Below are 23,197 nucleotides of genomic sequence, written 5' to 3'. Positions count from 1 at the left end.
AGGGACTTTAGTAATGCCTCTGGCACTGAGATGCAGTGCCTTTAGTAAGGTCAAAAACAAATATATTTGTTGCGAGTTGGAAAGTTTTTTTTTTTCACACCTAGCTCGTCTATTAGACAATTATTTCGTAAAGGTTGAATATAGTCTATTGTTCAGCTAATAGCCCATCCTATAAACATTGTTTCTAGAATTCTCATCCTGCTACAGTACACTTGTGAAAAATAAAATGCCTCCAGCTGTCAACGCATATCTAAGGGTCTTTTATATAATTAATATGCAGGCTTAATAGTAATAATAATACTTTTCCCCCTTTCCACTTGTTACTCCCATCTCGTTCCTCGCCTTTTTCCACATGTCATTCTCCGCCTGAGTGGCTCGCTTTTGGGCGTGTTGGCAGGATATGGCAGCATCTTCGGTTGTGTGTCAAGAAGTCTACTTAACAAGTTTGTATGAAGTCTAGTTATTCACAGGCAAATATTAAATTGCTCTAAACCGCTCTGGTACAAACAAACACTTTGCTGCCCTGTTTTTTCAATCGTCCACATGGCTGGGAGAACCCATTCAGGTAAGTAAATACATTTTGAAAATGTAAAAAAAAAAATATATTATTATTAGTTACAGTAACTAGCTACAGTGCATTTTAACTCAAATGAGCTGCTAACGTAGCTAGCTAGTTGACATACGGCATAAATGGCTAGCTAAGATAATTACATTTGACCAGCTACCTAACTTAATTTTAGCTAGCTATCTTGATATATTTAACACAGTAAAATACATCTGTAGGTAGCTAGCTAACAGCCATGGAGAACGGTGAAAGGATAGCAGGCCCAGCTGTCAAAGTGGGAGAGCATGCTATTCTGGATAGAGCAGGTACTTTTGTGTAGTTCCAGTCCTTAGAAGTGAGGATACAGAACATCATATTCAGTGCTGTCTAATTTGCGTATAATGAAGTCTATTTCTTGTTTGTTTTTTTGTCCTCTGATAGAGAGAGCTGTGAAAGCCTGTTTGCAGATGATGAGTTGTCCCAAAGAAGAGCAGCGGTTCTCAGTTCTGGTCCTGGGGACTCAAAGGGGTGCACATTTTTGTTTTTGCCTTAGCACTACACAGCTGAATCAAGTCAATATCAAGCTTCAAGTGGTATTTATGTATTCATTTGTGATGCTATCCTTGATATGATCCTGCTATTGTCACATGCTAGTCATGTACAGTGCCTTGCGAAAGTATTCGGCCCCCTTGAACTTTGACCTTTTGGCACATTTCAGGCTTCAAACATAAAGATATAAAACTGTATTTTTTTTGTGAAGAATCAACAACAAGTGGGACACAATCATGAAGTGGAACGACATTTATTGGATATTTCAAACTTTTTTAACAAATAAAAAACTGAAAAATTGGGCGTGCAAAATTATTCAGCCCCTTTATTTTCAGTGCAGCAAACTCTCTCCAGAAGTTCAGTGAGGATCTCTGAATGATCCAATGTTGACCTAAATGACTAATGATGATAAATACTATCCACCTGTGTGTAATCAAGTCTCCGTATAAATGCACCTGCACTGTGATAGTCTCAGAGGTCCGTTAAAAGCGCAGAGAGCATCATGAAGAACAAGGAACACACCAGGCAGGTCCGAGATACTGTTGTGAAGAAGTTTAAAGCCGGATTTGGATACAAAAAGATTTCCCAAGCTTTAAACATCCCAAGGAGCACTGTGCAAGCGATAATATTGAAATGGAAGGAGTATCAGACCACTGCAAATCTACCAAGACCTGGCCTTCCCTCTAAACTTTCAGCTCATACAAGGAGACGACTGATCAGAGATGCAGCCAAGAGGCCCATGATCACTCTGGATGAACTGCAGAGATCTACAGCTGAGGTGGGAGACTCTGTCCATAGGACAACAATCAGTCGTGTATTGCACAAATCTGGCCTTTATGGAAGAGTGGCAAGAAGAAAGCCATTTCTTAAAGATATCCATAAAAAGTGTCGGTTAAAGTTTGCCACAAGCCACGTGGGAGACACACCAAACATGTGGAAGAAGGTGCTCTGGTCAGATGAAACCAAAATTTAACTTTTTGGCAACAATGCAAAACGTTCTTTTTGGCGTAAAAGCAACACAGCTCATCACCCTGAACACACCATCCCCACTGTCAAACATGGTGGTGGCAGCATCATGGTTTGGGCCTGCTTTTCTTCAGCAGGGACAGGGAAGATGGTTAAAATTGATGGGAAGATGGATGGAGCCAAATACAGGACCATTCTGGAAGAAACCTGATGGAGTCTGCAAAAGACCTGAGACTGGGACGGAGATTTGTCTTCCAACAAGACAATGATCCAAAACATAAAGCAAAATCTACAATGGAATGGTTCAAAAATAAACATATCCAGGTGTTAGAATGGCCAAGTCAAAGTCCAGACCTGAATCCAATCGAGAATCTGTGGAAAGAACTGAAAACTGCTGTTCACAAATGCTCTCCATCCAACCTCACTGAGCTCGAGCTGTTTTGCAAAGAGGAATGGGAAAAAATGTCAATCTCTCGATGTGCAAAACTGATAGAGACATACCCCAAGCGACTTACAGCTGTAATCGCAGCAAAAGGTGGCGCTACAAAGTATTAACTTATGGGTGCTGAATAATTTTGCACGCCCAATTTTTCAGTTTTTTATTTGTTAAAAAAGGTTGAAATATCCAATAAATGTTGTTCCACTTCATGATTGTGTCCCACTTGTTGATTCTTCACAAAAAAATACAGTTTTATATCTTTATGTTTGAAGCCTGAAATGTGGCAAAAGGTCGCAAAGTTCAAGGGGGCCGAATACTTTCGCAAGGCACTGTATCTATCCAATGTTATCATGATTTGTTATAAGGAATATTATACTTTAGTAATTCACAATGATCTGGTAATGTAAAAGTCTAATGACATTATTTTCTATTGTTTGTCCTCATGTGCCTGTTTTTCAGCATAAAGTACTCTGTAGCCACGTGGTGTGGACACCAGGTGAGACTACACACACACAGATTCCTGCTGAACACGGCCTCTTTAACTACCTTATTTTCTCCAATAACGGTCTCTCCTTCACTTCATCCCTCTCCCCCTTCTCCCTAAATCCTCTAGGTTATATCAGCTGTGTTGGTGAACCTCTCCCGCATCTGAACTGGCTGACAGAGGGCACAGCATGATCATAGGTGTGAGGTCACTTGGTTAGATCAACAGGAAGTATTATTAAAGAGATGCTTTACATTGAAATACAGATAGAGATGTAGTAGTCCCAGAGTTAATGATCCAAGGTCAGCTTTGCATTTCTCCTCCTGATGGTTATCATGACCCTGTTAGAAAAAAAAGCCTTAATCATGCTCTCTCTCTCTCTGTCCGTCTCTCGCCTGCAGGTATGTTTTAATGTGAGAGAGGAAGCCAGTCCCGTCATCGCCACCTCACCCGCTCTTAAGATAACCTTCGGGCCGACTGGGGGCACAAGACTGGTTAGGAGACACCGCTAGAGACACTATGTAATTGTGATGAACTGAGAGAATATTAGGGTAGCACTGTAATTCATTAATTATCTGCGGTCTTCCCTGCTCCTCTGTTCTTATCTCTTTGCCTTCTACACCTCTCTCCCCACCTCTTTGTTCCTCTTTTTTATATAAAAAATATATATTTATAGTGCACAGCATATGTGCATTCAAGTACAGATTGAACTTGTATTTATAATATTTATAATGCAAGTATTATGTATTTATAATACCTGGATAATTAACTTTCAATAAAGTGTTTCACATTCTCCACTGGTTGAAATTAAGTATCTCGTTCAAATACTATCCTGTGTTCTCAGATTAATGTAGATTGAAGGGAGTTAGATATGCATAGGAAGTGTAGTGTACAGTTTTTTGTTTTTTTTCTGTATATATGAATTACAAATCAGCCTTTACTTAAATCATGTTTCTAGTCTATTGCGTAGTTTCAATGTGTAATCATTGATGTTCCAGGAGCAGGAGTGGTAAACACTGTTGAAGTGTATAATTGTAATACATATATGCAGACACAGCATCGTTCAAAGAATGGAACCACACCTTTATTTGCCAAGGGCGAGTACATGTGTGGCTACAATGTGTGGTAAAAAACTACATGTATATAGGACTTGCATCCTTGGCATAATACATTTATTATATTCTACTCAATCCATAGGCTTCATTAATGCCATTCAGACTTGAAGTTGGTACAACAGCTATGATAGCTGAGGTTCATAGGTTCTGAACTAATATTCTTACCAAACGTTTTAGGGTCCATACATAGATTGGCTACATACTGTAGCTAACTACACATCCATAGGCATACAGTTATTTTTATCCTCCACTACACAATAAGCAAGTAAATAGTTAGCTAGCTACGTTACTTCAGCTGCATTGTAAGGCAAATTATAAGCAAGGCAAGCTTACACAATTGTACATTCAATTTGCAGTAAATGCTTTACCTAGCTAGATTCTTTACATCCACTGTTTCACAAGACGACAGCCTGGTTTTCTCAGGAGTCCCTAAAACATTTAAACACAAATTACAATTTCATACTCATGTCATAACACTAGCTAGCTAGCTAGCTGGCTAATGTTAGCTAGTCAGCTAACTTGCTAAATAGCGATTTTCATGAATTAACTTTATGACAAAAATATGCACAATTGTCTCTACATTCACAGATTCCTCTCAATTGTACATTTTTTACTTGACTCGTTATAATTACTTACATTTTCTTCCACCGTAATGTTTTGTCAGTCATCTTTGCTGAAGAAAGGCACCAGCAACGGGTGGCTCATATCAAATTTGTCATTGAAACCACTCAATATGATTGGTCATATAAAAACCTTGGGACCCAAATGCGTAATAAGTGCTCTAACTCCCCCTTGTGGTGGTCTGGAGCAATGAAGCTGGGTACCTCTAAGTCCTGTGGTGAAAGCTCACAACTTTTAAAGGAGCAGCAACACTGTAGATAAGATGACAAGTTGTAACTTGATACAAACATGTGACTAGAACTTAAATAAATCATGACATAAGTAGAGGATTTCAACTTCCCAGGTATGGATGTGTATCTCAAGTTGGAATTTGGCCCTTCAGGGCCAGAGTCTGTCCATCCCTGTCAGGTATAGTGTTAACTCTCTTTGTTTTCTCCTCTGTAGGATGTGTCTGGTGCGGATGAGGCAGCGAGGCCGTGAGGGGAAGTACATATGCCGCTACATCGTCCACTCAATGTAGGAGGATGTGGAGCAAAGGAGCAAGATCATGGGAGTATGTCCCTTAAACTCCCTCATGTCTTTAGCGGTCCAAAATCTGGTTCCGTATCTATCAACCGACTGAAAGTAGCAGTGCTACTCTAGGATCAGGGCCCCTCTGCCCATGTAATCTTATTCATTATGACCTAAAAATGTAAACTGATCCTATAATCTGACAGCTAATAATGGCTCCACTTAGCCTTCTGAATGGCAAGATGGAGTTTCCACCATTTTGCTTGCTCAATACTCATGCAGTAATTTCAGATCAAGGCTACATTACATATTGGATATCTCCATTGAATCAGTGTGCCGAAAAGGTACCAATGAAGGGACAGAGGGTTGGGCGGTATCCAGATTTTCATATCGTCATTACAGTATTACCGGCTTAAAAAAAACAAAAAGGCCATTGGGCGTCTATTACCAGAATGCTAACAAAATTAGCACAAGTAATAGTGAAGTTCCATGGAGACTGCTAACGAGTGCAAATGAAAATAAACTAATTGCAAAGATGGGCAATACAGCTCATAAAGTTATACATACACTGCATGACAAAAAGTATGTGGACACTTGCTCTTCGAACATCTCATTCCATAATCAATCCAATCAATCATAGCTGGATCCATGAAAAACAGCCAGAGACCATTATTCCTTCTCCACCAAACTTTAGTTGGCACTGTGCTTTGGGGCAGGTAGCGTTTTCCTGGCATCCAGATTTGTCCGTTGGACTGCCAGATGATAAGCGAGTTTTATCACTCCAGAGAACACATTTCAACTGCTCCAGATTCCAATGGATTCCAACGGAGGCGAGCTTTACACCACTCCAGCCGACGCTTGGCATTGCGCACGGTGATCTTAGGCTTGTGTGCGTGCGGCTGCTCGGCCATGGAAACCCATTTCATGAAGCTCCCGACAAACAGTTAATGTGCTGACGTTGCTTCCAGAGGTAGTGACGTTGCTTCCAGAGGTAGTGACGGTGCTACGTTGGAAGTCACAAGGACTGACTCTTTTTACGCCCTTCAGCACTTGGCAGTCCCTTTCTGTGAGCTTGTGTGGCCTACCACTTCACAACTGAGCCGTTGTTGCTCCTAGACGTTTCATCTTCACAATAACAGCAGTTAGTTATTCGGGGCAGCTCTAGCAGAGCAGAAATTTGACAAACTGACTTGTTGGAAAGGTGGCATTCTATGACAGTGCCACTTTGGAAGTCACTGAGCTCTTCAATAAGGCCATTCTACAGACAATATTTGTCTATAGAGATTGCATGGCTGTGTTTTTGATTTTATACACCTGTCAGCAACGGGTGTGGCTGAAATGGCCAAATCCACTAATTTGAAGTGCTGTCCCCATAATTTTGTACACACAGTACATTCGGAAAGTATTCAGACCCCTTGACTTGTTCGACATTTTGTTACGTTCAATTTTTTTTGCCTCATCAATCTACACACAATAACCCATAATGACAAAGCAAAAACAGGTTTTTAGACATTTTTTGAAATATCACATTCAGACACTTTACTCAGTACTTTTTTGAATCATCTTTGGCAGTGATTACAGCCTTGAGTCTTATTGGGTATGACGCTAAAAGCTTGGCACACCTGTATTTGGGGAGTTTCTCCCATTCTTCTCTGCTGATCCTCTGAAGCTCTATCAGGTTGGCTGCACAGATATTTTCAGGTCTTTCCAGAGATGTTCGATCGGGTTCAAGTCCAGGTGCTGGCTGGGCCACTCAAGGACATTCAGAGACTTGTCCCGAAGCCACTCCTGCGTTATCATGGCTGTGCGCTTAGGGTTGTTGTCCTATTGGAAGGTGAACCTTCACCCCAGTCTGAGGGCCTGAGCGTTCTGGAGCAGGTTTTCATCATTCAGGCCAAAAAGTTCAATCTTGGTTTAATCGGACCAGAGAATCTTGTTTCTTGTGGTCTGAGAGTCCTTTAGGTGCCTTTTGGCAAACTCCAAGCGGGCTGTCATGCCTTTTACTAAGGAGTGGCTTCCGTCTGGCCATTCTACCATAAAGGCCTGATTGGTGGAGTGCTGCAGAGATGGTTGTTCTTCTGGAACGTTCTACCATCTCCACAGAGGAACTCTAGAGCAACCATTGGGTTCTTGGTCACCTCCCTGACCAAGGCCCTTCTCCCCCTTTTGCTCAGTTTGGCCGGACGGCCAGCTCTAGGAAGAGTCTTGATGGTTCCAAACTTCTTCCGTTTAAGAGTGATGGAGGCCACTGTGGTCTTGGGGACCTTCAATGCTGCATACATTTTTTGGTTCCCTTCCCCAGATCTGTGCCTGGACACAATCCTGTCTCTGAGCTCTATGGACAATTCCTTCGACCTCATGGCCTGGTTTTTGCTCTGTCAGCTGTGGGACCTAATATAGACACGTGTGCCTTTTCCAAATCATGTCCAATCAATTTAATTTACCACTGGTGGACTCAAATCAAGTTGTAGAAACATCTCAAGGATGATCAATGGAACCAGGATTCACCTGAGCTCAATTTCGAGTCTCGTAGCAAAGGGTTTGAATACTTATGTAAATATGGTATTTCTGTTTATTTTTTGCACGTTTGCAAAAAAATCATAAAGCCTTTTCACTTTGTCAATATGGGCTATTGTGTGTAGATTGAGGATTTTTTAAATATATTTAATCCATTTTAAAATAAGGCTGTACATATCACCATTTGGAGAAAGAAAAACGCAAGCAAATCAAGATAGCAGTGGCAGCTGGACAGATTTCTCAAACACGGCAGAAAGCTAACACTATATGATGCCCTTTATTAATTCAGCCACTTACTTAGAAAACTAGCAAGTTAAACTTCTGCATTAATGCAGAATTATTTGTTTTTCACGCAGGTAAAATGCTAAATTAACTTTAAGCAAAACATTAGAAAATGTTACTCTCATATAGAAATATGATGGCCATGCATAGTTTTTGCATAAAATACCTTGCTTTTTCATTGTAAGCTCATTTACTTGTGTGGCTGCCAGCCAAATAGCGTTGCACTTCTGTTGTCGTCTGATGAAAATGAAGCTTTTCTCCGCTGAATGTGTTGCACTAATGTCTTTTCTGTGAATTAAACTAGTTGCACTCCCCTGATCACTCTATTGAAGAAAAACACTGACTTTCGGTATAAAACGCAACACCTGTCAATACACAGCTGGACCACTTTCTCCCATTGTGCTATTTGCAAACAAACGTGACTGGCTCAACTGTTCTGGGGAACTACGGTAAGCTTCATAATGTAATAGTGAAATGAAGAATGCTTTATGTCCTAACTGCAGTTGACTGCAGGTATTTACTTAGAGTAGCTACAAATATGTATATATTTTTAAAACTTCAAATAAATAGTTTTGACGGAATTGAAAAAACATCCCATGGTTATTACCAAAAGGCGGTAAATTAGTTTATAGACCAATAACAAAGTGTTCCAAACTTCTCTGCCAATAACAGCTAGTTAGTAGTACTTATTTTTCTCAAAAAGGTAGTGGTCAAAATTGTTGACACCCCTGTTTTCAATACCTCACCTTGCGAGGATAATGGCACTGGAACATAATTTTTTGTTGTTGTTTGAGAACACATTGGGAGGGATCTTCGACCATTCCTCCATACATAATTCTTCCAGATTCTTGATATCCTTTGTCTGGGCTTATGGACTGCCCTCTTCGATTGAAAACCTGTGGTTTGAATGGGTTTCAAGTCCGGCGACTGAGATGGTCAACGGCATCATGAACTTTACCCCGTACCATGACATTTTAGCCAAAAACCTGGTTGCCTCTGCCAGGAGGCTGAAACTTTAGTAGGCTATTAGACCCCATCATAGCGCTGAGACTGCATTTGTGAAGGTGGTAAATTACCTTTTAATGGCGTCAGGCCAAGGCTCTGCATCTGTCCTCGTACTCCTAGACCTTAGTGCTGCTTTTGACACTATCGATCGCTGCATTCTTATGAAGAGATTAGAAACCCTAATTGGTCTACAGGGACAGGTTCTCGCTTGGTTTATATCTTCTCTGTCGGAAATATGTCAGTTCGTCTCTGTATGGTTTGTCCTCTGACAAAGCAATTGTATTTTTCAGCATTCCTCAAGGTTCCATTTTAGCATCGCTATTGTTTTCACTATATATTCTACCTCTTGGTGATGTCATTCGGAAACACAATGTCAACTTTCATTGCTATGCGGACGACACACAGCTGTACATTTTGATGAAACATACTGAATCCCCAAAATTGCCTACCCTGGAAGCATTGCATGCATATCATCGCATTTGCATAGAGCAGAATAGTAGAGGCATTTACAGAAGTTACACACATGGGGATATTTTTTTGTAGCCTAGGGTTCAGTTTTTTGGGGGGCTTTTTATAAATTCTACATACACATGACTGGAGACTTTGGCAGAATTGTTTTTAATACTGCACAAATGATCGAAATGACAGAATGGGAGAAACTCCTCATAACACTGACAAACTGAGAATCTGAGCTCAATAAAAACAACCTTGTCTTGAATCCATCAATTGTCTCGGTGTGTGGAGACTCGTATTGTAGGCTACAATATGAAGTGGAAATCATTGTCCTAAAAATGCTTTCCAATTTCACTGACTCACACAGTGATGTGCATTTCACTCGCCGGTGATGGCCAATGATGTGCATTTCACTCGCCGGTGATGGCCAATGATGTGCATTTCACTCGCCGGTGATGGCCAATGATGTGCATTTCACTCGATAGCCAATGCGGTTGTGCCAAAAGCGGATCTTTCTCTCTTGTTTTACTTTGTAAAACATTATTTGGAAGTTTATCAAATATTTTGGATCCTAAGGTAGACAGACAGACAGACAGACAGATTAGTATTATCTTTTCAGCAGGGTTTTCCCACGATTTATATTTTAAATATTGTGAAAAAACTGTTTTGTCTGCATGCTCTTCACTGACAGATTTGCCATGCATTCCAGACTATAGGCTATGCCTTGTTATTGGGCTACACACCATTGACAGCTTGGCTATTGTTCTAAAGAAGCTATTTCACTTCACCTATGTGGCTAAATTATAGGCCTTCTCATGATGTCGTAGGCTATTCTGAATTATTTCATTTCTGTCCTGAACAGAGAGCAGTTATTCTATAACTTTGGCAAATATATTTACATTTATCAGGGGTGCTGCAACTCCTCCTCCAGAACCCTTCAAGTGGCTATGATTCTATAAGTAAATCAATGGTAAAGTGCGATGTTGGAGAGATGAGAGTTGCTGGCTCATTTATATCAGAGCAGAGAGAGGGTGAGAGGCCATATAAAGTCAATATCATTCTAGTTCTGTGAGATGCAGGTGTGCTTCTCACATGGCCACGTGTTGGTCTCAAACACAGGTTATAATGTTGCCCCCCAAAAAATGATCTGCTTTTTCACATTAAGTTTTTTTGGAGGGACAGCGGAATTAACAAATAGGTCACAATTATAATTATCGAATGAACTTTGATCGTTTTATTAGAATGTTTAATTTGCAAAAAGTGGAAATTAGTTTTCATGCCACGAGGTTCCAGACCTGGCCAAATAGGTTCTGGAACGAAACAGACCAAAATGGAGAGTTCCGGCAGGATCCGGCTCAAATTAAGCACTGGGTAACACCTCTCCTTTTATAAGCTCCATCCTGAAACATGAAGCAGCTCTGTGCGACCTGTGTATAGGCCTACACTATTGTACATGGAAGTTCCATACCACACCAGGAACACCTTAAGTCAAAGATCTCCGTGCTCCATGCTTTTGTCACCCAAACAGGCCTGGTTAAAACCTGTTTTCCGTGAAGGATGTAAACGCCCGTTGACGTGACCTCATTCTCAACGCCGGTGGGGGAATGAGAACTCAAACGGTAAAGATTGACGATGACTGCAGAAGCTGGGCCCTCGCTGGAAGCTCAGTCCTTTGCCTTCTCCCAGAGCTTAACCACTCCTGAGCCCTGGCTCCAATCTGGCCTCATTTTCCTGGTCTTCCACCAAACCGTCCTGAGGGCACCACCGGGGAAAGCCTATATAACTCCAGAGGAGAGGGTTCCTAAAATGAAGGGACCCCTTGTTAACACTGTGGGGAACATGGCACTGAGCCAATGGTTTTGCCGATGCATATTCTGTTCTTTACCTGTAGAATGGAGCTACACACTAGTGCAAGGCTGACACACACAGGCTGTTTTGTAGAAGCAGAGCTTCTTTTTGTTTTGGATTCAGACTTAGGGATGAGCCTACTGCAAATGTTTGTAATCCTCCACACTGCCAGGTATATTACAGCCTCTCACTGCTAGAGCCCCCAAAACCCATGCAGTTGTTTCAGATCTAATGTTACTAAAACAAAGGAAAAACGCTAGCCAGGCTCTCCTCCATATGTGAAGCACCATATGTATAGCACAGCAAAGCTAGTTTCAGGTAGGCTGGTGCTTGGGAGGCGGGAGTTGGGGGGTTTATATCTGAGCAATAACAAAGTGCGATATGACACTCATTTCAAGCGAAAGGGCACCGGCAGGGCCTTCCCCTGCGCTCTCTGGGGTGATTAGTGAAGCATATTAAATATCTTGCTTGAAGCGGCTGCGTCAGCCAAAACGGTTGTAGAAAAACGCTGCCAGATGTGGGTGATTATGCGCAGGTCCCCAATTATGCACAGGTGTATGACCTCATGCCATGCTGATAGCCAACACAGACATGGGTGGAAGCCTTTTAAACTGATTTTGAATAAAAAAATATCATTTCCCAAAAAATTCTCCAAAAGACCAGGGCCCGTATCCAGTAAGTGTCTCAGAGTAGGAAATTGGTTATAAGTGCTGAGAATAGAGACTTTTTACTCCTCTTCTGGGTAAAAATGAAAGCTATGCAGTATGAGTCCTCTAGTTATTTAGTCCCACCTAGTCGACAGATATTTAGTAGACCCCATGAGCTGTCCTAACCAGCTAAGAGTAACCAGCAGGTGACTTCATAATATAAAAATGCAGTGGTTATTAAAATAATGTTTTGATATTTCTATATGATCAATCCATGCAACGCTAGCTCTTGTGCTTTTGACAGTGATGAGGCCTGTTTCACATGATATGCCTAAATACTTATAACTACGAGGATAATAAATAATCAAGTTTTTCAGTAAATTATTTAGTTACCTACATCATGTTTAAAAACTTCTTGCGGATCAGTGGGATGCTAGCGTCGACAACTTCCGGTGAAATTGCAGAGCGCAAAATTCAAATTACAGAAATAGTCATATTTAACATTCATGAAAATACAAGTGTCATACATTAGTTAAAAGCTTAACTTCTTGTTAATCGAGCCGCTGTGTCAGATTTCAAAAATGCTTTACGGTGAAAGCACACCAAGCGATTATCTGAGGACAGCGCCCAGCACACAAAAGCATTAAAAACATTTTCCAACCAGGCAGAAATAGCGATAAAATAAATCATTTACTTTTGAAGATCTTCTTCTGTTGGCACTCCAAAAGGTCCCATTTACATCACAAATGGTAGTTTTGTTCAATAAAGTCCTTCTTTATATCCCCCAAAACTCAGTTTATCTGGCGCGCTTCATTCAATAATCCACCGGTTTCCCTCCTTCAAAATGCATACAAAATTAATCCAAAACGTTACCAATAAACTTCTCCAAACAAGTCAAACAATGTTAATAATCAAACCTAAGGTACCCTAATACGTAAATAAACTATAAAAAAATTAAGACGGAGAATTGTTATTGTCATTACCGGAGATAAACAACAAAGTACGCACATTCGCCAGTACACATAACAAACACTACAGCCAAAATGGGAGCCACTTAGAAAAACTACAAATTCTAGCTCATTTTTCCAAAAACAAGCCTGAAACTCTTTCTAAAGACTGTTGACTTCTAGTGGAAGCCCTAGGAACTGCAATCTGGGAGGCTTTCCTTTCATATTAAAAATGACAGCCATTGGAATCAATGGTGGGCTGAATATCTTTTTTTCTGGATGGTTTGTCCTTGGGTTTTCGCCTGCCATATATCAGTTCTGTTATACTCAGACATTATTTTAACAGTTTTAGAAACTTTATAGTGTTTTCTATCCAAATCTACCAATTATATGCATATCCTAGCTTCTGGGCCTGAGTAACAGGCAGTTTACTTTGGGCACGCTTTTCATCCAGATGTCAAAATACTTCCCCCTAGCCCAAAGAGGTTAATTCAAGTTATCCCTTTGGAGTGCAACATAACGTTGTTAAACAAGATGCCTATATTGGGCATGCCTATAAGTTGGGCAATTTAAGGCCTCTATGAGTTTCGATTATAATGATAGATCTTTTAAACGTTGTATGCAACATTATTGGCAAGTGACTTCATGCCTACTGTGCTGCCAAAGTGATTTAGAGTTGTTGACATGTGTGTAGATATAACAGTAATATTGTCAAATCCACATTTAACAACCATCAGAATTGGTTAAATAAAAGGTTTATGCATACCGTTTCTGACACCCAGGTGGCAACATCTCAGCTTGGAAGTCGGCCCACCAGCTTAACCTCGACAAAACGGAGCTGCTCTTCCTCCCGAGGAAGGTCTCCAATACCTCTCCATCATGGTTGACTACTTAATGGTGTCACCCTTCCAGAGTGCAAAACACCTTGGCGTGACCCTGGACAACACCTTGGCGTTCTCTGCAAACATCAAAGCAGCTCCTGCAGATTCACGTTCTACAACATCCGTAGAGTACGACCTTTCCTCACACTAAACCAGGCACAACAATGCATTTCTATCCCCCCAAAATATTATGGCATTTGTTTGTGACATTTTAGTCACTCAAAAGGCTATTTTACATGGGAATCAGAATTACTGTTCGGGACCTTTTTAAGATAAATGCACTAATTGTAAGTTGCTCTGGATAAAGGTGTTTGCTAAATGACAAAAAATATATATTAACCTTTACGACATGCATTTTTCAGCTAAATGAAAATTCTTTTCTCTTTTATTTTACCTTTATTTTACTAGGCAAGTCAGTTAAGAACAAATTCTTATTTTCAATGACGGCCTAGGAACAGTGGGTTAACTGCCTGTTCAGGGGCAGAACGACAGATTTGTACCTTGTCAGCTCGGGGATTCGAGCTTGCAACCTTTCGGTTACTAGTCCAACACTCTAACCACTAGGCTACCCTGCCGCCCCACGCAACTCTCATTGTTTGTAATGAGAGGAATATACAGTGGCAAGAAAAAGTATGTGAACCCTTTGGAAATACTTGGATTTCTGCATAAACAATAGTAATACATTTTATAGTCTGCTTAAACTAATAATACACCAACAATTATACGTTTTCATGTCTTTATTGAAAACACTGTGTAGGCATGAAGTCACTTGTTTGCAAACCCTTGAGTTTAATAACTGTCCGACCCTCCTTTGGCAGCACTAACCTCAACCAAACGTTTTCTGTAGTTGCGGATCAGACCTGCCCAACGGTCAGGAGGAATTCTGGACCATTCCTCTTTACAAAACTGTTTCAGTTCAGCAATAGTCTTGGGATGTCTGGTGTGAAAATGTATCTTAAGGTCATGCCACAGTACCTCAATTGAGCTTCAATTGGCAGACAGATACAGTGGTTGCTCAACTAAAGGTTTTGTGATTATGCTGCGGGACTTAGAGGTAATTTGTGGTTTAGTACGGTACCCTGCATCAATACTTCATTGCTCCAGACCAGTGCAAGGGGGAGTTGGAGCACTGATTTATGCTTTTGGGTCCCAAGGCGCTACTGTGTTTCTAACTGACAATGAATGGGCGACATAAACCAAAACGAGATTGGAGATGTTGGTTAGAGCTGCCTCAACAGTCCAATCCCTGTACCTTTTGCAGAATATCTGCAAAAGGTACAGGGATTGGACTGTTGAGGACTGGGGTAAAGTCATTTTCTCTGATTTTCTCCGATTGTTTGGGGCATCCGGAAAAACACTTGTCCGGAGAAGACAAGGTGTCAGTCCTGTGTCATGCCAACAGTAAAGCATCCTGAGAACATTCATGTGTGGGGATGCTTCTCAGGGTACCTGGGTACCTGCTTCTACAAGGCAGCTCTAACCAACATCTCCAATCTCGTTTCATTGATTGGACTCCGGGTTAGCTGACTCCAATTAGCTTTTGGAGAAGTCATTAGCCTAAGGGTTCACATACTTTTTCTTGCCACTGTAGCTAGATATATGTATTGTTGATGTGTTGCTGTATTCCTGGATGGATCAGAGGAATAGATAGAATGTGCACAAGATAAATGATCAATAGGCTTATTCCTACAATTATCTGGAGAAATCTAACCTGCAATTTGTAAACAAGCTCCTGTACTTATTTGTAAAACCTCATATGTTTTGCGATGTACTAAACCAGAATGTTTTTATTTGGGACTAACTGACTCTGGCTTTAAGGGACTGGTACTTGTATTTTAAGGCCCTCTTGTTATTGTTCTAGGAGGGAGTTCTACTTCTCACTATCGCCCCTGCTCCAAATTGGCATATTTTCTATGCATTTGTGTCTCATCACTCTAGAAATGTGACATGGGGTGTGTTAAACAGATAAAACATAGGTCCTCATCAGTGGTGTTTACACAGGCAGCCCAATTCTTAGTTTTTTTCACTAATTGGTATTTTGACCAATCAGACCAGCTCTGAAAAAGATCTGATGTGAAAATACCAATTAGTGGAAAAACATCAGAATTGGGCTGCCTGTGTAAATGCAGCCGTCATGTGTTCTCAAACAGCTTCCAGGTCACATGGTTTTTCAAGCTGCTGAGTTTGTATGAAAGATTTCTCAAGAGGCGTTCTCTGATTCGTAGCCTATTTTGTTCTGTGCTTCTACATCCCCTAGTCTGTTATCGTGCATTCCTTATCATGACCTCATGAGTCTTATTACTGACCTTCGTATACGTAATACAGTACTGTATGTAAGTATGAGTGCTGTACCTGTGTATTTAAGTAAGAGTGTGTCTGCTGGACACACTCTTTGAGTGGCTACTAAAGCCTTGTTCACACTGGCAGTTTGAAGTGACTCAAATTAAAAAAATGTGCCTGTCCATGCTTCACCGTAGGGATGGTAGGGATGGTGCCAGGTTTCTTCCAGATGTGATGCTTGGCATTCAGGCCAAAGAGTTTGTTTCATCAGACCAGATAATCATTTTTCTCATGATAGTTTTTAGGTGCCTTTTGGCAAACTCCAAGCGGGCTGTCATGTGCCTTTTTACTGAGGAGTGGCTTCCATCTGGCCACTCTACCATAAAGACCTGATTGGTGGAGTGCTGCAGAGATGGTTGTCCTTCTGGAAGGTCCTCCCTTCTCCACAGAGGAACTCTGTGAGTTTTGTCAGAGTGACCATTGGGTTCTTGGTCACCTCCCTGACCAAGGCCCTTCTCCCCGATTGCTCAGTTTGGCCGGACGGCCAGCTCTAGTTAGAGTCTTGGTTGTTCCAAACCTCTTCCATTTAAGAATGATGGAGGCCACTGTGTTCTTGGCTACCTTCAATGCTGCATAAATATTTTGGTACCCTTCCCTCGATTTGTGCCTCGACACAATCCTATCTCGGAGCTCTGACATGCACTGTCAACTGTGGTGGGACCTTATATCGACAGGTGTGTGTGCCTTTCCAAATCATGTCCAATCATTTGAATTTACCACAGGTGGACTCTAATCAAGTTGTAGAAACATCTCAAAGGATGATCAATGGAAACAGGATGCACCTAAGCTCACTTTCGAGTCTCATAGCAAAGGGTCTGAATACTTATGAAAATAAGGTATTTCTGTAATACATTTCCAAATGTTTCTAAAACCCTGTTTTTGCTTTGTCGTTATGGGGTATTGTGTGTAGATAGATTTTTATTTTTATTTAATCCATTTTGGAATAAGGCTGTAACGTAACAAAATGTGGAAAAAGTCAAGTGGTCTGAGTACTTTCTGAAGGCACTGTATTTGTATCTCAGGAGGGGAAGTGTGTGTGTGTGTGCTCAATGTGGAAAATGTGAGAAAGAAAATGATTAACTCAAGTTCTGGGAAAATAGTGTTGTAACCGACTCGGGTCCTTGCTCTCTCCTTCTCCCATCCTCTCTTTCGCCCTTCTAGATTGATGCCATTCACCGGAAGGAAAGCATGAGGGCTATGACAGAGACTTTCTACGCTGCTATTTTTGGATATGATGAGGTAAGACCCAGCTATAACCATTATGCTTATCTTTGCCTCGACTATGCCAGGTAGTGTAAAAAACAACACACACTGGACAAGATGACTGGGAAGAGAAGGGCCCCAGAGACCCAGCCTGGAACGGGTAAAGAGCTAGCATGTCGTGGTTCTGTCCTAGGCCTGGCTGACGGAACTGTCCGTCGGGAACCAGTGTCTCTTGTTCATTTTGGTCCAGTCCTTAGTGCTATTAGACGAGGCAGTGATTCATGATTCACCTCTGTTGCTTTTGAAGGGAATCTTGTTGGGCGATGGGGTGCTGGCGGCCGCCCTGTGGAGGAACATGTTCAAACGTCAGTGCGAGGACCCCAGGCAGCTGGAGCTCATGTTGGAGTATGTCCGCAAACAGGTGAGAGAGGAAGACAACACTCCATATCACCAAATAAAGAAAAATGTTTCTGGCCACAAAGTTTTCAGCGTGCACCTAAAAAGAGTCAGCCCTGACTTATCATGTTTGGAAAGACCTGAGGGACATTTCTCAATTTTGTTGTAGCTCTGAACCACCTCACTTGATTCATCTAGTCAAGGCCTTTATGGTTAGTTGACACGTTAAGTCAAGTGTGCTACAGTGGTTCCTCCTTTAAAAGTTGTGAGCTTTCACCGCGGGACTTCGAGGTACCCAGCGTCATGGCTTCATTGCTCCAGACCACCACAGCGAGGAGTTAAAGCACTCATTACGCATTTGGGTCCCAAGGTTATTATATGACTAATCATATTGAGTGGTTCCAATGACGAATATGACATGAGCCACCCGTCCCTGATGACTTTCTTCAGCAAAGATGGCTGACAAAACATTACGGGGGAAGCAAATGTAAGTAATTATTACATAACAAGTCAAGATAAAAAATTTACAATGGAGAGGAATATGTTAATTAATGTAGAGACAAACGATTGTGTATATTTTTTTGTCATAAAGTTAATTAATGAAAATCGCGATTTAGCAAGTTGACTGACTAGCTAACATTAGCCAGCTAGCTATTTATCTTTTATTTAACTAGGCATGTCAGTTAAGAACAAATTCTTATTGACAATGAAGGGCTAGGAACAGTGTGTTAACTGCCTTGTTAAGGGGCAGAATGACAGATTTTTACCTTGTCAGCTCGGGGATTCGATCTAGCAACCTTTCTGTTACTGGCCCAACACTCTTAACCACTAGGCTACCTGCCGCCCCCTAGCTTGCTGGCATTATGACATGAGTATGACATTGTAATTCATGTTGTTTAATGTTTTAGGGACTCCTGAGAAAACCAGCAAACCAGGCTGTCGTCTTGTGAAACAGTGGATGTAAAGAATCTAGCTAGCTAAAGCATATACTGCAAATTGAATGTACAATTGTGTAAGCTTGCCATGCAAAGCAGCTGAAGTAACATAGCTAGCTAACTATTTACTTGCTTATTGTGTAGTGGAGGATAAAAATAACTGTATGCCTATGGATGTGTAGCTAGCTACAGTATGTAGCCGATCTGTGTATGGATCCTCCAACGTTAGATTCTGAACTAATATTCATACCAATCTATGAACCTCAGCTATTACAGTTGTATCAACTTCAAGTCTAAATGGCATTAATAAAGCCTATGGATTGAGTAGAATATAATAACTTTATTGCGTCAAGGACGCAAGTCCTGTATACATGTACTGTAGTTATTACCACGCATGAGTTCCCCACATTGTTGCCGGTACATTGAATATATTCACTGATCATGTACTCTTCCTAGCAAATAAAGGTGCGGTTCAGGTATGAATCTCTGAGAGACATAATTTTTCTGTCATATCCAATACCAGGTGTATCAAACCCCATTCTTTGAATTAGGCTGTGTCTGCATGTATGTATTACAATTATACACTTCAACAGTGTTTACCGCTCCTGGGACTTCAATGATTACACATTTTAACAATGCAATAGACTAGAAGCATGATTTAAGTAAAGGCTGATATTTAATTCATATATGCAGAAAAAAACCTATTCCTATCTAACTCCATCTGCATTAATCTGAGGACACAAGATAGTATTTCAATGAGATACTTAATTTCAACCAGTGGAGAATCTGAAACTCTTTATTGAAAGAAGTTCATTATCCAGGTGTTATAAATACATAATACATGCATTATAATTATGATAATTGTAATATATTATAAATACAAGTTCAATCTGGACTTCAATGCACATATGGTGTGCATTATAAAACGAGGAAGAAAGACAAGGTGGGGAGAGAGGTGTAGAAGACAGAAAGGGAAAGTGATAAGAACAAAGGCAGACAGCATATGATTAATGAATTACAGTGCTACCCTAATATTCTCTCAGTTCATCACAATATACATTATACATATACAGTGTCTCTAGCCAGCCTTGGGCCCCCAGTTGGCCCAAAGGTTATCTTAAGAGCGGGTGAGGTGGCGATGACGGGACTGGCTTCCTCTCTCACATCAAAACATACCTGCAGACGAGAGGCAGATGGATAGAGAGAGAGCATGATTATGCCTTGTTTTTTTGGTCAGTCATCATAATCATTAGGAGGTGAAATGCAAAGCTGACCTTGGATCATTAGCTCTGGGACTACTACATCTCTATCTGTATTTCAATGTAAAGCATCTCTTTAATAATACTTCCTGTTGATCCAACCAAGTGACCTCTCACCTATGATCACGCTGTGCCCTCTGTGTCAGCCAATTCAGATGCGGGAGAGGTTCACCAACACAGCTGATATAATCTAAAGGATTTAGGGAGAAGAGGGAGAGGGATGAAGTGAAGGAGAGCGACTGTTATTGTGTGTGTGGTCTCACCTGGTGTCCACATTATGTTGCTACAGAGTAGTTTATGCTGAAAAACAGACACATACTTGAAGCTTGTAAAACAAAAGGTAACCGTTACACTGTCATGAAATATGATTATATACTGTATCGACTTTGAAACAAATAGCACATGGCCTGCTTATGCGTTGCCATGAAAGAAAGTTCAATTAATTCAAGTGAAAAAGTTGAATTATGTAAAAGTATGTAAAAGTTGGATGGAAGAATGCCCAGTGCTGCTTACCTGAGATGCCATCATCACATAGTCCTTCTTCTTCCTTTGTGTCTGAAAACATTTGCTTTCAGAACAATTATTTTTGATTGAAAATATAAAGTTTTGCTCTCTACAAAAATACACAAATGTACCTCCATAGCATATAACAATTTGCCTGTGAATAACCACACCTTCATACAAACTTGATACTGTATGCATAATTCTTGACGCACAACCGAAGGTGCTGCCATAACCCTGCCAGCACGCCCACTAGCGAGCAACTCAGGCGCAGAATGATGACGCGTGGAAGAGGGCGAGGAACGAGGGGCTAATAGCTGAACAATAGACTATTCAACCTTTACTAAAGAATAGTCTAATAGCCGAGCTAGGTGTAAAAAAAAAAAAACTATCACGACCAATGTAATAAAGTAATGACTTTTCAAATAAGTTACCTTACATGTTATGTTGGCTGACAATTTGTTAGCTATGCTGTCCTTACGAACCACATAGCATATCATTAGAGCAGTATGTTAGCTAGCTAACTACAGTTGAAGTCGGCAGTTTACATGCATCTTAGCCAAATAGATTTAAATTCAGTTTTTCACAATTCCTGACATTTAATCCTTGTAAAAAATCTCTGTCTTAGGTCAGTTAGGATCACCACTTAATTTTAAGAATGTGAAATGTCAGAATAATAGTAGAGATTATTTATTTCAGCTTTTATGTCTTTCATCACATTCCCAGTGGGTCAGAAGTTTAGTTTACACTCAAATTAGTATTTGGTAGCATTGCATTTAAATTATTTAACTTGTGTCCTTAAGCCATTTTTCCACAACGTTGGAAGTATGCTTGGTGTCATTGTCCATTTGACCCATTTGCGACCAAGCTTTAACTTTAACAAGACTGATGTCTTGAGATGTTGCTTCAATATATATTGTGATGTGCACAAGTTCCTCCTGCAGCAAAGCACCCCCACAACATGATGCTTCCACCCCCACAACATGATGCTGCCACCCCCATGCTTCACGGTTGGGATGGTGTTCTTCGGCTTGCAAGCATTTTTCCTCCAAACATAACGATGGTCATTATGGCCAAACAGTTATATTTTTGTTTCATCAGACCAGAGGACATTTCTCCAAAAAGTACGATCTTTGTCCCCATGTGCAGTTGCAAACCGTAGTCTGGCTTTTTTATAGCGATTTTGGAGCAGTGGCTTTTTCCTTGCTGATCGGCCTTTCAGATTATGTCGATATAGGACTCGTTTTACTGTGGATATAGATACGTTTGTACCTGTTTCCTCCAGCATCTTCACAAGGTCCTTTGCTGTTGTTCTGGGACTTATTTGTACTTTTTGCACCAAAGTACGTTCATCTCTATGAGATAGAACGCGTCTCCTTCCTGAGCGGTATGACGGCTGCGTGGTTCCATGCTGTTAATGGTACTTGGCTGATTTCTTTTGATTTTCCCATGAAGTCAAGCGAAGATGCACTGAGTTTGAAGGTAGGCCTTGAAATACATCCACAGGTATACCTCCAATTGACTCAAATTATGTCATTTAGTCTATCAGAAGCTTCTACAGCTATGACATCATTTTCTGGAATTTTCCAAGCGGTTTAAAGGCCCAGCCAACTATGTAATCTTCTGACCCACTGGAATTGTGATACAGTGAATTATAAGTGAAATAATCTTTATGTAAACAATTATTGGAAAACTTACTTGTGTCATGCACACAGATGTCCTAACCGACTTGCCAAAACTATAGTTTGTTAACAAGAAATGTGTGGGGTGGTTGAAAAACGAGTTTTAATGACTCCAACCTAAGTGTATATAAACTTCCGACTGTAACGTTAGTAGTTATACATCAAACTTGCCCTTAGCCTCTAGTTAATATATCTAACTACCCAACGTTTATTGACGTTTATTATTCCCGTCATATTTTCTGTTCCTTCCTAACGAAAATCCAGAGGGTTTTTCATTTTTCGTTTTCTCATAGAAACACCATAATATGAATCAAATTTATTAAGCAAGTGCCTGTCAAAAGTTTGGACACACCTACTCATTCCAGGATTTTTCTATTTAAAAAAATATATATATATTTTCTACATTGTAGAATAATCGTGAAGACATCAACTATGAAGTAACACATATGGAATCATTTAAGAACTCATTCTTATTTACAGGGACAGCCTACTCCTTCCTCCCCGTTGGGGGATTGAACCCCTGTCTCCCGCATGCCTGCAATATGGAAGACTATCAAACGCTTCTCAAAACTAGCACTGCATTAACAGAAAAAATGGCTGACAAATCAATAACGTGCCACAGAATGCAGCAGCAGCCGGCAAGGTGTGCCGCAGTATGACGCAACTTTTAAAGGAGTAGTTCTGGAATAGTTAATATACATGGATTGACTGTGGGTCCCTGAGGATGTGCCTAGTGAAATAAAGGTTCAATAAAATAAATACAAAATAAAGGAGTGCAAAGCTGCTCTAAGGTGTCCTCTCAAACAAGTCAGTCCAGGGTCATTTTTGTTGTGAACAATTTTCTTCAAATTCTACCCTCGAGCACCTAGTTCTTTTAGTTACACACTTAAGATTTTTAGAACCAGAATAGCTGAGCGGTGTAACGCAAGCTTTGAACCAAATGATGTTAATGTCAGCAGCCCAAAAGTTTGAAACGACTATACTTAAACATTGCGATCTTGTGTGTCCTTACAGCCTTAATAGTCTCATACAATCTCTTGGTTAGGTGCTGGATGGCATAGCAGTTCAGACTT

The 23,197-nt window shown here is 40.7% G+C and overlaps 1 protein-coding gene across 2 annotated transcripts in view; it reads left to right on the top strand.

The window, feature by feature from the left end:
- Positions 1-23,197, top strand: part of LOC139370710 (ubiquinol-cytochrome-c reductase complex assembly factor 1-like) — a 68,843-nt gene that overhangs the window by 34,450 nt on the left and 11,196 nt on the right. Inside the window, exons 1-4 of one of the 2 annotated variants that reach the window (XM_071110359.1) lie at positions 3,383-3,503; positions 5,163-5,271; positions 17,310-17,387; positions 17,659-17,772. In XM_071110359.1, the coding sequence (XP_070966460.1) occupies positions 5,266-5,271; positions 17,310-17,387; positions 17,659-17,772 (198 nt within the window). In that variant the 5' untranslated portion in view covers positions 3,383-3,503; positions 5,163-5,265. Of the gene's footprint in view, positions 1-3,382; positions 3,504-5,162; positions 5,272-17,309; positions 17,388-17,658; positions 17,773-23,197 lie in introns of those variants that run through there. The other variant, XM_071110358.1, reaches the window with a different exon arrangement.

Source organism: Oncorhynchus clarkii, chromosome 17, assembly GCF_045791955.1.
Source record: "Oncorhynchus clarkii lewisi isolate Uvic-CL-2024 chromosome 17, UVic_Ocla_1.0, whole genome shotgun sequence".
NCBI lineage: Eukaryota > Metazoa > Chordata > Actinopteri > Salmoniformes > Salmonidae > Oncorhynchus > Oncorhynchus clarkii.
Note: the sequence above shows the minus strand (reverse complement) of the source record. Positions and strands in the feature narration are given on the sequence as shown.